This window comes from Ascaphus truei, chromosome 19 (genome assembly GCF_040206685.1).
Source record: "Ascaphus truei isolate aAscTru1 chromosome 19, aAscTru1.hap1, whole genome shotgun sequence".
In the NCBI taxonomy this organism is placed as follows: domain Eukaryota; kingdom Metazoa; phylum Chordata; class Amphibia; order Anura; family Ascaphidae; genus Ascaphus; species Ascaphus truei.
In genome coordinates, this window is record NC_134501.1 from 28,455,722 (window position 1) to 28,471,172 (window position 15,451).

General features: G+C 45.7%; 1 protein-coding gene across 1 annotated transcript in view; it reads right to left on the reverse strand.

Annotated features, from left to right (window-relative positions):
- Positions 1 to 1,736: 1,736 nt before the first annotated feature.
- LOC142470108 (chymotrypsinogen A-like) overlaps positions 1,737 to 15,451 on the reverse strand; it is a 205,134-nt gene continuing 191,419 nt past the window's right edge. Inside the window, exons 5-7 of the mRNA XM_075577044.1 lie at positions 7,004 to 7,184; positions 4,909 to 5,042; positions 1,737 to 3,224 (exon numbers count right to left, since the gene is read on the reverse strand). Of these exons, the coding sequence (XP_075433159.1) occupies positions 3,063 to 3,224; positions 4,909 to 5,042; positions 7,004 to 7,184 (477 nt within the window). The 3' untranslated portion in view covers positions 1,737 to 3,062. The remainder of the gene's footprint in view (positions 3,225 to 4,908; positions 5,043 to 7,003; positions 7,185 to 15,451) is intronic.

Sequence of the window (15,451 nt, forward strand, 5' to 3'; positions counted from 1 at the left end):
CTATGAAGTTCGCTCCCAGATTTCTTGGACCCTTTGCTATTTCCGAAAGGATCAATCCGGTGGCGTACCGCCTCGCTCTCCCGTATTCCATGAAGATCCCCCCCGTGTTTCATGTTTCTCTTCTCAAACCGGTGGTCTAGAATGCCTTTGCAGTTTCGGTGGCTTCCACTTCTCCAATCATGGTTCAAGGACAACTGGAATATGAGATCCAGACTACCCTTGACTCTAAGATCTCCAGAGGTTAGCTGCATCAGGTGCATTGGAGAGGTTTCAGCTCGAAGGAGAGATCCTGGATTCCGAGTCATCGGGTTCACGCAGCCAGACTGGTTCGGATATTCCACACCAAATTTCCGAAGAAACCATCGTGGAGTCGCCCGAAGGTCGCTCCTAAAGGGGGGGGGGGACTGTGAGGATTCGCCATCCTGGCGGCCCCAGACCGTCTCCTCACCTCAACAAACCTTCCGTGACGGACACTCAGGATGTGCGGTCTCGTGGACCCAGTACGCGCGCGCTTCTTGCATGGCCTGATTCCCCGTCTGCGGATTCGGTCCCCGCCCCCACTCTCTGACGCACGACTGGTGCATTCGTCCAGCCTCCCTACTGATGCACAGTCCAAGCCCCGCCCCCACTCTGTTGATGCACAGGACCGGCGTAGGAGTGATGCACGCATTGGACTGCACCCTCTGACTTCCGTGACACGAGCAGGTCAACACGAGATTGTTCCCGCCCCCTCTTGCTCAAAGGACATTCAGAACCGGCATGGGAGTAACATGCTCCAGGCTCCGCCCCCTGACCTCCGTGACACGCGTGGGTAGGCGCGCGAGCGGTTCCGCCCCCATTCCTGATTAGGCTGCATCATAGGTGTGTGCACCAGCAGCCTATGGGTGCTTACTTTCTGGTTCGCCCTGGCTGGCTATTGGAGGCTCTGCCTTTATATACCTTTAGTCTGCTCTCATTCCTTGCTGAGCATAGTCTCGTGTGACGCCGTGCCTTGCTACATTCCAGTTCCTGTGACCTTGCCTTGCTGATTAACCTCTTGTTGTCTGACCCTGTTTGTCTCTTGCTTTCCGCACCTCTCCTCTCCTAAAACGACCATTCTCCTGTCTCCAGTTCGGACCTTGGCTAAGTACTCCAACGATCCAATATTCTCCTATCCTGAACCTGGCTACGTACCCCGACAATCCGCTACTCTCCAATCCTGAACTTGGCCACGCACTCTGACGATCCGCAACTCTCCACTCCAGACCTGGCAAGTACTTATACCAATCTACTATCTATAACCCTGACCTGGCTTGAACGACTACTCTACATCCTAGGTGCGCCCGCGTGGCTGTGGGTCGGCGTTAACCAATTCCCTACCTCAGCACCGTGGTCGTGGTTCGTTTGTGGTGAGCTACGTGGTACAATCATACAGCAAATGAAAATATCACGTGTGAGCACATGCACATGTCTGAGACAGGTCTGCGACCCTGTCCTTCCCCATTATCTCTTAGCATGCAGTGCTTCCACGGTAGCAAGGGATTCTGGAAAATATATATGTAACAAATCATAATATTCAAAAGAATAAAGGACTAAAAGATCATGTGCACAGTGTACTGGTATGTGTGATTATATTGTATGATGCAATGTTAATAACTATGGGTTAATAGTTTAAAAAAGACACTAAGAAATAAGTAGAGAAAGACGTGTAACATTTTGTAGTTTAAGTCTTTTATTTCCATTTTACAAACACAATAAGTATGGACTCTCCTTGGGATCTATTTTTCACGGGTAACAATATTTGGCCCTGATTTTATGCAGATATTTTAGATGTTGCCGGTTTTACGGAAATATCGCACACGTTACATTGGTTTCAATGAAGGCGCGTGTAGTACACACATCTTGTCAGCCCTAACAGGCGGAATAACAACTGATCTGATTTCGTTCCTGATACATAAATGAGTACATTTTATACTCCAACTTTCCCTGGTGTACAAACAAACCTGGGTATCGTGTGTCCCGGCGCATAATAAAAACACGCATGTCTATCAAATATTGTAAAAATTAGGCTCATTTGGTGGTTGTATCCTCCTGCGCCATGTCACATGTTGCAGATATAAATGTAAAACATTGCTTTGTTACACAGCCCCCTCTGGGGGCAGACTGGGGTACCACACGCGGCTGATCCAAGCATTGTCAGCCGAATATCCTCATTGACATAATAATAATAATAATTATACATAAATATGTATATATGTATACATCAATATGTATTTTTGTCTGAAGACGGCCCGAATTAGCACTTTGGACCACAATCGGATATTTGGTTGCAGCCATCTCGCCTAACCTTTGGTTAGGGTAGGGGGTTAAGGATAGGGGTTAAGGGTTTTAGGGTAGGGGATTAGGATAAGGGGTTAGGGGGTAAGGTTAAGGGTGTAGTGTTAGCATTTGGCGTTAAGATTAGGGATTTTTAAGGTAAGGTTTGGGGCTTACTCTGGCGGCCAAGAAACCAGGAGAGAGATGTCCCGATGGCGAGGTGTGTGGCGGATAACCGCCGGTGGCAACTTAGTCGCTGTAAAACATCCGCCACCAAATATCCCAGAGCACTTCGGACTGTATAGAAGAAGGCCTCGGATATGATCAAAAAGACCGTGCTGAGGCGCGCTGAGGGGAAACATTGTCACTATCAGCGCGGCTTTAGACGGCGCTTCCGCAGGCTTGCGGAGGCGTGTGGAAATGCAGGAGACAGGCAAGTCTAAATTTTGCCGCTCACGGAAGCGCTGGGCCGGTCACGTGACTGCCAGAAGCCAATGGCAGTCCGTGACGTCGGTGATGGGGCACCCTAGCCACGCCTCCCATCCCGCCTCCCGCCCGGCACACAAGCGCGCTCGCTGACGCTCATGCAGGGACACGAAAAATCTCCTGCTTGAGCAGGAGAGCATGAGCATCAGTGCTGCCCAGCGCTCTTCACTACACTACGTCCCAGGCCTAAGGCTCTTTCACTCATGAGAAATGGAAACAGATATCAGACAGATAAAAGATTTAAAAAAAGAGAGGAAATCCTGTTTCTGGGGAGTTGGAAACTAATTCCAGGCAATCGTACGGTTAACCCAAGCTTGGATGTAGCGGACATTAGTGTATATTCCTGGGGTTGAGGTGGTACAGAGGAGATTAACCGACGACGCAATGCCAACCAGGGTCCAGATTCCATTCTTCTGGCAAACAAGGGGTCCGCCAGAGTCACCCTGAAAGTAGAAAAAAGAAATATAGTCACAATTGCTCTTTACCTGTCTGTGGGGTCTGGTCTACGTACATCAGTAATTACCTGTCTGTGGGGTCTGGTCTACATACATCAGTAATTACCTGTCTGTGGGGTCCGGTCTACGTACACTCAGTAATTACTGCTCAGTGGGGTCTGGTCTATGTTCACTCAGTAGACCTTAGCCTTGTAGTGGGTGCAAATAACCTTTTGTCCTGTATTACTAAGCACAGCATTTAATGGGTTATAAATGTTTGTCAGATATCTCGGGCTTGTGTAGCACAAATTTGTAATTGTGAAATTATTAAGCTATTTATACTGTATAAACCCCCCGGCGCCAGCCCTGTGCAAAATGTGGTGACTACTAATACAAAAACACCCTCCCCAGATGAATCTTGTGCTATTTTTGTATTTTGACTGATAAATCCCCCCTCCTAAATTTATATGCGCCAAAGGGGTATTACATGCCATGGGACCCTTTCCTTTCATGTAGAGATGGGGCCCAGCGTTGTGAATTTAGTTTTCCTTCTTAGATGGGTTGATTTTGACAATCAGAATTTGATTGTAAATAAATAATAATGAAATTATGTCATCTGGAGCTGTTCATTTTCTTATTTAAATATTTTAATTCTAGTTAATAAAAAGAATATTAATAATAGTCAGGATAATATTAACAATAAATAATGTGGTTAATTTAGAAGAAAATTAATCGCAATAAAAAAATGCTCTTAAACTTATGTTCTTTTCTTGGTCATTTGTTACTTACTGTATCTCCCTGGTGGCTCTCTCCTTTAATGATAATTGATTGTTCTTGTATAGCGCTGCTGGTATTATATAGCACTTCAGAGAGACATTGTGCAGACACAGTCCCTGCGCTGTGTATTTTACAATCTATGTTTTTGGTGCCTTAGGCACATGGAGATAAGGGGACTTGCCCAAGGTCACAAGGAGCTGACACTGGGAATTGAACCAGGTTCCCCTGCTTCAAACTCTCAGTGCCAGTCAGTGTCTTTACTCACTAAGCCACTCCTTCAGCCCCTGATATCAGCTTAGTTATTATCTCTGTACCTCTATCACCATAGCACCCTCCCTGTTCCCAGTTTGGGAACATTGGAACCGCAGCAAATCTGAGGCTCTGCTTTAACTTCCCAAGCGTACCCATCAAGGCATCTAATATTTTGCTGTTTTCTGACCCTTTACCGCCTCAATTGTGCAGTCTGTTCACCAATATAAGTGTACAAATATCTACAATACAACGGACAAAATATTCTGATATGAAATAATGGTTGGCTGTTTTTTTTCACCTTTCACCTAATTGTTGAAATGCTATAAATCCGTGTTAAACTTTCCATGGAAGGAGGAACATATCTGTATGTATGTTATGTGTTACGGGATTTGGGGCACGTAGTGTAGTGATAATGAGCTCAAGCTTTTGGAATTATTCATCTAGGATCGGTCTAGATAGAGATAAGAGGCTTGTCAGATACTGTCAGAGTATTTCACAGGCTGGGAGTGACAGAGATATTAGGCATGAGAATGCAGTAGAGACACATGGGATAGAAAGGAGACAGCCTTGAGCTGAGCGCATAAGGTGAGTAGTTCCATAGGGAGAGATCAGAGGCTAATTTACATTGTAATATAGTCCAATGGAAGAAAAACGAACATCGTACCACGCAAGAGGAAGCTCCCGCCGCTCCAGCACAGATCATGGAATTTAAGATATTTACACCCCAGATCTTCTGACATTTACGGTAGGAAATCAATGGGAGGGAAACCTGCTGCAGTTTTTTTGGGCGTTGTTCAGCTGGAGAAAAAAAAATCAACATGCTGCAACATAAAGCTATACTAAGCATCATCACCTATTTCCAGCTATCTTTAGTTTTGAGAACACAGACACTTATTGTATTCTAATAGTAATTACAGTTACTGACTCCAGATGCCCACTTGTAATGATATCTAATGCCCTCAATCTCCAGTGGGGGTTATTACTGTTGGTTACAGATGGGGCAGTACAAATATTACGGTAACATGTAAAGGATGAAATAGCTATCACCACCCCTCGTGTACTAACACATAGAAGACAGAATAATCTGTATAACCTGTATTTCATTCATCTTTACTTTGTTTATTCACTAAAGTGTCATAGCCAACATTGGGGCCCATTCATAGAGTCCAGATACTGGTTATCACACCCGTTCCAGCATTGGCTCCCATTGACGAATGGGTGTTAAAACCGGAATGTGTGCGATAACCCGAACCGGCACTTGATCACATGCTCCATTGATCATTAATGGCCATTAATGTGACACCAGTTAGGACCATATTTACTAAGCTTGCTTCATAAGACGCCTTCAATGCTAAAAGGCAACTTACAGCCCCATTTAAATGAATGGACCACAACAGGCCATAATTAACCACGTGGCGTATCTCCAGAAGACGCCTTACAGGCGCAGCATATTCATTTGCATGATTTATAAAGGGTCCAATTTACTAAGCCGTGCTGGAAGGAGTCTTATGGGGTAGCGCTGCTTAGTAAACACAGCCAGGAATATTGATTCTTCCTTAAATAGACTCCAGTCGAGTTATTTACTAAGTGTCTCAGCGGTAAAACTGGGGTAAAGATTTGTAGCCGATTTATCAAAGGAAAAACTTGAATTGTTTCCAATTGAATTAATTTTCCTTGGTAAATCTGGTGCTGTTTTTGCCCCAGTTTTGAAACCAGGAAAGTTTAGTATATCACACACTAAGGGCCTCATGCAGAGAGCAGCGGTAAGGTAAATAGCGGCATTTTTTGGAGAGAAATGCCTGAAGAACGGCAGGTACTGGCGAGTTTTAAAAAAAGCGCCATTTTTTTTTTTTTTTGTGAAACTCGCCGCGCAACCGGCGAGAACCTAAATCTCCTCTGTTGTAAAAATATCCCTATTCAGAAAGGCGCGATCGCCATCTAGTAGCTGATCGCGCCAATAACATGGAGAGAAATTCTCAATTTACCTCCGCCAAAAAAAGTTGGCTGGAAGCTGGAGCTCGGCGGCCAGAGGGAGAAGGAAAAAAAAAAAACACGCTTTTTTAAAAACATGTTTCACCAGCGCACATATCGCCGGTTGAAACTCTCCATATGCAGACAGGATTCTAAATGCAGTTTTATGCCCTTTCTGCATATGGAAAAAAAAACTCTCCATTAAAGCTACTTTTTCTTAAACTCTCCAATTTATTCTAGCGCTGCTCTCTGCATAGGCCCCTTAGGAAGCACCCAGTGTCCTAATAACGTACCCGACCTGTTAGAGGCACACATGCTGTGGGTCCTACCATGCTAGAATCCCTTCTCCAGTACTAGGCACTTGGTCACTTTCTAGGAGGTGATCGGACAGACTGGCTCCCCGTCCACTTCTGTTTCAAGCAATCCGGGCTGGGTTGCGTCATGCGATTTTTTTCCCCGGAGCGATCACATGACCCGGAAATGCAAGAGCTCCAGTTGCACTCTGGTGCTCGCTGGATATTCGGCACTCTAACGGTTAAAGCAGTCAAACCGATCACCCACTACAAAACAAGCAAGTACCCATGACATTCTGTACCTTGAACATCATAAGGGTCTCTAGGGTACCAGGGCCCATGACATGTCAATACAGTGCTGTGAAGTCGTTTCCATGTGCTGGAGAAGATGTTGGTTCCATTCAACTCTTCTCCAGCTTGGGACATTGAATCAGAGTGTAGAGGAGAATATTGGAAGATATCCAACTGAATGCTCCATGTTACGGTCTGTCTTACTGATTGCGTTGGTGTGGCCCCATCCAGTGGTGACACATTTATAGCCAGCTGGGAAACCATTCCTTGAAGCTGCGAGGCACACAGGGGACACACGGGCGGTATATACAGCAGGGCTGGAGAGCTTCACCAGGAGGACATCGTTCAAAAGGGTTTCATTGTTGTACAGAGGATGTTCGATAACCTGGTGTAAATGGAAGATTATGTTACTGGTGCAGAGTTCTTCTGAAGAAGAGATCCCTGGGATTCTGTAACTGCAGTCCATCAATGTCAGTCCATTAAAGCAGGGTACTCAACTCCACTCCTTAAGCCCCCTCCCTTTCCTCCCCCCCCCCCCCCCCAAGAAGTCAAGTTTTCAGGATATCCCAGCTTCAGTACAGGTGGCTCAATTAGTCTCTGCTTCAGCAAAGGTGGCTCAATCAGTCCCTGCTTCAGCACAGGTGGCTGAATCAGATGCTCAGTCTTTGACTGAGCCTCTTATTGGGCCACCTGGGCTGAGGCAGGAATATCCTTAAATCCTGACCTGTTGGGTGGGGCTTGATGCCTAGAGTTGAGCACCCAGCGTTAAAGGGTCAGTCCCACATAGTGGGTTAAAAAACCTCTTATCAGTGGCATTTGCTCCCTTCAAAAAGATGAAATCTCCCTTAAAGTAACTGTTACTTATTTGTATTTTGGGAACCCCGAATGCATATCTGCTATTTGTGTTTATGTGTTTGACTAATAAAGGCTTCTTAATTACAAAGAAGATTTTACCTGTCACCAAAAGACTGTGTCTCACACCAATGTGCTCACACATGGTATTTATATTTGCTGTACTTGGGAGGGGTTTCGTCACTTTCTTTACATTAGATTCAGTCACTTTTAATTAACAATGTTACTTACTGGTCTCTTGTGTAAACATGAGTCAGTTTATATTGTATTCAGGTCTGCTTTATCTGATTACCTGGTTCCTCATTATCTCTTTAAATTAATTAATGAATCAATCATTAGTAAAACTCAATCAAATGGGAAAGACGATGGATGAACAATCTGACTGTATATACAACCGATTACAAACCGTCTTATTATCCCAAATATAATAATTCCCCTTTATTTTTGGAAACATTGAGGTTTTTTTCCCGATCATTTTATTTTTTTTACAAAATTAAAAACAAAAGAACGTTTAAGAACCGAACCCCAGAGACGAGTGAAGTTCCGGTCTTAAAAAATACGATATCTGTCTGATTTGTTTAAAAGTGATGTCAATTAGTTACATTTAACCTAATGAACCCAGCACTACCATTATGTCACTTTGGTCCTAGGATGGATTTATCCATAGAGTGTTCCAAAATGTACCCTGCACGTAATAAACATGTTTCTCTAGGGGACCCGTCATGTACAGGGTAATAAATGATCGTTTTCTAAGGGGAGATCACGTTCACGGTGAACACAATCGATAAGGCAAAAATGGGTGGTGTTCCCAGCATTCAATGTAAATATAATTAAACGACACTGGATTATGCCAAAAGAATGAATTGTATTGAAGTAAGCATTTATAATTCAAAATATGGCTGATGCTTAGACGTTATGTAAAGAGGTATATTCGTACAAACAAATGCCCAAATGGCGTGGTGGAAAGGGAGGGGGGTGGGGAAGAAGGGAAATAACAAGGAAAAACAAAAAAGGGGAGTAACACAATGCCATGATGGCAAAATGCCGGATCGAGCGAAATGTGATAGAGTTAAGGGGGGCAATGTTTCGGGACGTGGTGCCTCTTCCTCAGGCCCGTTTCCACAGATACCCCCCCCCCCCCGAAAAGGAACCTGCAGTTCTTCCCTTCAAACCATACCACATTGGTCTCTCTCCCAACTGAATACAAATTTGTGTGACTAACCACCAAAGCACAACAACATTAGGTAGTACTGTCAAGGACAGTGAAATCACAGAGCCAGGAAACCACACTAAATCGTCTGGCTAAGGGTCCTGAGATACATATACCTATATCAAAGTGTCAATATAAACACTGAACCAGTATGAAAAAATATATCAGGCTAGAGGTCCTAATGTGAATAGATCAGACTGATACATTGAACTATGTTCATTGTGGCTAACCCAATAGACAGAGATCTCAATGCATGGAGACATAATGTAGAACAGTACAAATACAATAATCAAAATCAAGATTCACAAGAGCAGTTCAGTTCATAAAGTGATACATCTCACAGAACATTGATAAGATCAAGCCTCTGGTGCAGCAAAATATTAAATACATATTTATACATTTTTATACACATATGATAAAATACATTGAAACAACACCAATAAAAATATGCAATAAAGACGTAACAATGTGTGTGAATTAAAGTACCTCCCGCATATAAGTGATCTACACTGAGAACCATCTAAGAAGCTAATATTAAATATGTATTTAATATTTTGAAAACATGAGGATCCCAGAATTCACATCACCTAGGTCAGGGACGCGCAAACTTTGCTGCACCCTCTCTGCCTCTTCTTTTCTGGTGGTGTGCCCCCGCCCTTACCTTGCGCAGCGTCAAATGACACCACGGGTCATGTGACGTCACCCGCGACGTCATTTGACGCGTGTGACGTCACATAACCACGTGGTGCCATTTGACGCCGGAAGAGACAAGGTAAGTTTAGAGTTGCAGGGGCCTCACGTGATCCCCCGGCATTTAATTTAAATACCTTGGGGGAAGATCTCGGGGCCCATGCAATGCCGCGCCCCTCCCTCCAGAAAAATCTCATACCCCCCACTTTGCACACCGCTGACCTAGGTTATATAAACAATTGTGATTTGGCATTTAATTATGTCCAGTTATTGAAAAACAACATGACAGACATTATTTATGCATAATTCATAGTTGTAAATTAATTTGTCCAAATTAAATTATTGGTTGAACAAAATGCGCCTTTGTGAAGATTTTATTCGAAAGAATATAATTGTACATGGACCGTGGAGGTGTGGAACTATCATTCCTCCTTTTTCCATGTGTTTTGGAATCTAGCACTAATTGTCACTCGTGAAAGATTGTTCACAGCTTTATAATTATGATTATTCAGTCCAAATGAGGACTATATATAGTAGTACCTCAATGACTGTGACGTCAACCCCTGATGAAGCACTCCTGAGCGAAACGTGTTGAGGTCGTTACATTACACGTTATCACGCATATGGGGTGAGACCTCCTGATCAGCTGCGAGTGGCAAAGCTGCTTGTCTGTGTGGCAGAGGATTCCCCTGTTTAGCATCCAAATACGCGGCCGCGTGTGGGACGCTTCAGCGGTGTATCAGCTGTTGAGCAGAATAGTTTGGCATCTCCTACTTCACTCAAGTGCTGTGAACGGAAGTCCGGGGACCCTCCTCACTGGGCCCCATCTGTATAACATCTTTAGACTTATTTGTTCTCACCCGAGACTGCGAGGATCCTGCTTTTTAATTAATTTCATATGAGTTTGCTATACGGGTTTGTGTGTCTCTAAGCGTGGTGCTATATATATTTATATATATATATAGTGACAAATGGCTTACTCAGGGGCTCCGCCGTCTGTCCGGGTGTGAGGATTCGGGGACTGCGTCCCTTGCGGCGCGGTTCCTCCTCTTTACATAAAAGTACTGCAGCGGCTGCTGCCTCCGATCTGCCCCCCGCTGGTGCGCGCACCCCCGCTCTGTTTACAGAGCGCGTGCGCACCCGCTCCTCTTCTACCAGGTCACAGACCTTAGCTCCGCCCCCTCAGTCACACCGCACCTCCGCTGCGCGCGGCGTGCACGCGTGACGTCGCGCATCGAGCCCCAGCTGCGAGTCAAGATTGCTGTGAGCACTTGTCTCCTGCAGCCTATCCTTTGCATCTGCAGAGGCTCCGCCTCCACTCTGCCCCCTCTCCTACTGGTTCCTGTCTCCTATAAGAAACTTCCTCTTCCTGTCATACCTTGCTGAACATAACCTTGTGTAGCCTTTGCATGTGCCTGTCTTGTCCAGCCCAGTCTTGTCTTGTTCTCTGCAGTTAACCTCTCGTGTACCGACCTGGCTTTGTATTTGGATTCTCTCTGGCTCTTGACCCCTGGCTTACGGATAACGATGACGAATACCTCTCCAACCCAGACCACAGGCTTACGGACTCCAACTACGTGTACCTCTCCAACCCACGGACCCCGGCAAGTAGTGGATTAACCCGTTCTACATACCCAGACCCAGCAACGCTGCAAAACACCTTCTGGGCTCGCCCCCGCTGCTGTGGGTGTGTGGCACAGTCCTTCCCACCTCAGTGCCGGGGTCAGGTCTTGTTTGTGGGCTCGCGCAAGCGTTACAGTATGTTCAGCCCAACAAACATTGACCCCCCTGAGGTGGGCCAAACCACAACTGTTGCTACTCTAGTGGGAAACGTACCCCAGGAACCATGTCTTCCATCACCCAATCGGTATGCGGGTGAACCCCTAGGATGCCGAGGCTTTCTAAGCCAATGTGATGTCCACTTTCAATTAACCCCTTATCGCTTCTCTACTGATAGGTCTAAAGTGGCTTATATCTATTCATTGTTAACCGGAGATGCACTGGCCTGGGCAAATCCTATCTGGGAGTTAATGCCTGAACTCACGCAGAACTTTATTTCTTTCAAAAAAAGGTTTCAGCAGGTTTTTGACACTCCTGGCCGCAAGGCGACTGCGGCCTCTTCTCTTTTTCATATCACCCAGGGCCACTGGACCGTCGCGAAGTACGCTCTTGAATTTCGGATTATTGCAGCGGAAACCGGTTGGAACAACGAGGCTTTAACTGCAGCCTTCTGGCATGGCCTCTCTGACTCCGTGAAAGATCAATTGGCTGCATGTGAAAGACCCACTGCCCTGGAGGATCTGATCTCTACATGTAGACGGGTGGATCAACGCCTCCAAGAGAGACGACGTGAACGCCGGATTACACGTATGCCGGTACCTATACCTATCTCTCCTACTCTCTCTCCTTCTTTTGTTCCAGTTCCTGAAGCACCAGACCCCATGCCGCTGGGTACTCACCATTTGTCCTTTACAGAAAAACAGCGCCGGAGAAGCGAGGGGCTATGTCTTTATTGTGGCCTAGCTGGTCATTTGGCGTACCGCTGTCCAACACGTCCAGGGGAACGACAGCGGCCTATAAGGTATGATGGAGTTGCTTTGGATACCATATCTTCTTGTTCCTCTTCCAAGGAAAGTATGCCAAAAAGGATCCTTCTACCTATCATAATGGAGGATACGGACTTTCATATTTCTGCACTTGCCTTCATCGACTCTGGGTCTGGAGGAAATTTCGTGGACCAGAATTTTGCAAAAAAACACCGGATCCCACTGCTTAGGAAGTCCACTCCCATAGGATTCGAAGCGATAGACGGTCGTCCACTCCAGCCTGCCTTTATCACCCTGGAGACCGTGATCTTCACCCTTTCCACCAAGGACGGACACAAGGAACAAATCTCGTTGGACGTCATTCATTCACCATCTGTACAGGTAATCTTGGGTCTCCCCTGGTTACAACTGCACAATCCCGTGATTGACTGGACTGATAAACAACCCATACCTTGGTCTACCCCATGTGCCATTCCTTGTGCTCTCACTTCACTCTCTCTTGCCGACTTAGAGATTGCGGATCCTTCCAAGGGGTCCCTTCCAGAAGTCTACCATGAATTTATTGATGTTTTCGACAAGGTCCGTTCAGAGACTCTTCCTCCACATCGTCATTTCGATTGTCCCATTGATCTGATTCCTGGTGCCGTTCTGCCTAAAGGCAAGTCTTACCCCCTGTCCCTTCCTGAGTCCCGAGCCATGTCCGAGTATATCCAGGAGAACTTAAAAAAAGGTTTTATTAAGAACTCCACCTCTCCTGCTGGGGCAGGGTTCTTCTTTGTAAAGAAAAAGGACGGATCTCTTCGCCCCTGCATAGATTATAGAGGCTTGAATAAGATAACACAGAAGAACCGTTACCCGTTATCACTCATATCTGAATTGTTTGACCGTCTACAAGGTGCCTCCATTTTCTCCAAACTTGATCTCCGGGGTGCCTACAACCTGATACGCATAAGGGAGGGAGACGAATGGAAAACGGCTTTTAACACCCGCGACGGCCATTATGAGTACCTAGTAATGCCGTTTGGACTCTGTAACGCCCCTGCGGTTTTTCAGGAGTTTGTTAATGAGATTTTCTGTGATGTTCTCAATTTATTCGTCATTGTATACCTTGATGATATACTAATTTTTTCTAAATCCTTGCCTGAACATATCCAGCATACCAAGCTAGTACTCTCTCGGCTTCGTCAGAATCGTCTGTATGCCAAGATGGAGAAGTGTATGTTTCACCAAAATTCTACTTCCTTCCTGGGTTATATAATCTCCGAGAAGGGATTTTCCATGGATCCTGAGAAACTAAAGGCGGTACTAGATTGGCCCCAGCCCACGTCGCTTAAAGCCATCCAGCGATTCCTTGGATTTGCCAATTATTATCGTAGGTTCATCCACAAATTCTCCACACTGGTTGCTCCTATTACCGCTTTGACCAAGAAAGATGCTGATCCTTCCTCCTGGCCACCGGAGGCTGATCGTGCTTTCGAGTCTTTAAAGAAGGCCTTCACCACCGCTCCCATTTTGCATCACCCCGACCCCTCTCTTCCCTTCACGTTGGAGGTCGATGCTTCGGATATTGGAGCCGGGGCAGTGCTCTCCCAAAGACGTTCTCCTCAAGATCACCTGCATCCATGCGGCTACTTTTCCAAGAAATTCTCCCCCGCGGAGATCAACTATGATGTAGGTAATAGAGAACTTTTGGCTATCAAACTTGCACTCCAAGAGTGGAGACACCTTCTTGAAGGTACCGAGAAACCGATCCTTATTCTTACTGACCACAAGAATTTATTGTATATTGAAGGTGCTCGATGCCTTGTTCCCGTCAAGCTCGCTGGGCTCTTTTTTCTCAAGATTCAACTATGTAATCTCTTACATTCCTGGTACAAAGAATTTGAAGGCCGATGCTTTATCCCGTCAATTCATTTCCGGAGACCGATCCGACGACCTTCCTGAGACTATTCTTCCTTCAAGATTGATCATTGCAGCAAATTCCTTCGATATTTTGGACAAGATTCTGGACTCTCAAACCCGGATTCCAGAGGGCCTGGAGGTACCTGAGGGCTGCCTATATGCGGCAACCAAATTCCGTCAAAAAATTCTGGAATGGGGTCTTGCTTCCAGGTCGGCAGGTCACCCTGGGATCAGAAGAACCATCGATTTAATCAGACGTACTTTCTGGTGGCCAGAGATGTTGAACGACATTAAGGAATTTGTTTCATCTTGTTCCATCTGTGCTCGTAATAAGTCCGTCCGAAAAAAGCCTTCTGGTCTGCTACGCCCGCTCCCCATTCCTGAACGTCCCTGGTCCCATTTATCAATGGATTTTATTGTGGAGCTGCCCATTTCCAATGGCATGAATACCATCTTGGTCATCGTGGATAGGTTCTCCAAGCAGGTCCATTTCATACCCCTCAAGGGCCTCCCTAACTCTGCAACTTTAGCTGATATCTACGTCAAAGAAGTCTTTCGTATACATGGGGTTCCTGTTTCAATTGTGTCCGACCGTGGATCCCAATTTGTATCCAAGTTTTGGCGAGCTTTTTCTCAAAGACTCAATATCGCGCTCCTTTTTTCTTCCGGGTATCACCCGCAAACCAATGGACAGACTGAAAGGGTAAATCAATCATTAGAACAATATCTAAGATGTTTTGTTTCGGATACACAAGATAATTGGGCTGATCTCTTACCGTGGGCTGAGTTCGCACATAACTCCCTTAGAAACGAATCCACCCAAGAGTCGCCCTTCTTCGTCAATTACGGCTACCACCCTAACTCTCTTCCCATTTCTTCTAATACCTCTGGAATCCCTGCTGCTGATGCCAAAATCAATGCTCTTCAAGAGTCATGGAATAAGATTCGGAGAAATCTCCAGGAATCCGTTCGGAGACAAAAGACCCAGGCAGATCGATTTTGTCTAGAGGCGCCCAGGTTTAAGACAGGAGACAAGGTATGGCTCTCATCAAGGAACATCAGATTAAAGACACCTACCTTAAAATTGGCCCCCAGATTCTTGGGACCATTCAAGATCCTTTGAACAGGTTAATCCTGTGGCGTACCGCCTGGACTTACCTCCCTTTATGAAGATACCATCGGTATTCCATGTCTCTCTTCTGAAACCTGTCAAACAGAGTTCCAGGTATCCTGATGTTGTTTCCCCTCCTCCTCCTGTGTTGGTGCATGGTCAAGAGGAATTTGAAATCCGCTCTGTCATTGACTCAAGAATCTCCAGAGGGAAGGTGCAGTTCCTTGTACACTGGAAGGGTTTCGGTCCTGAAGAACGTTCTTGGGTCTACTGTGACCAGATTCACGCTCCCAGCTTGCTCAGACGCTTTCACGCCAGGTAACCAGACAAGCCATTTATGG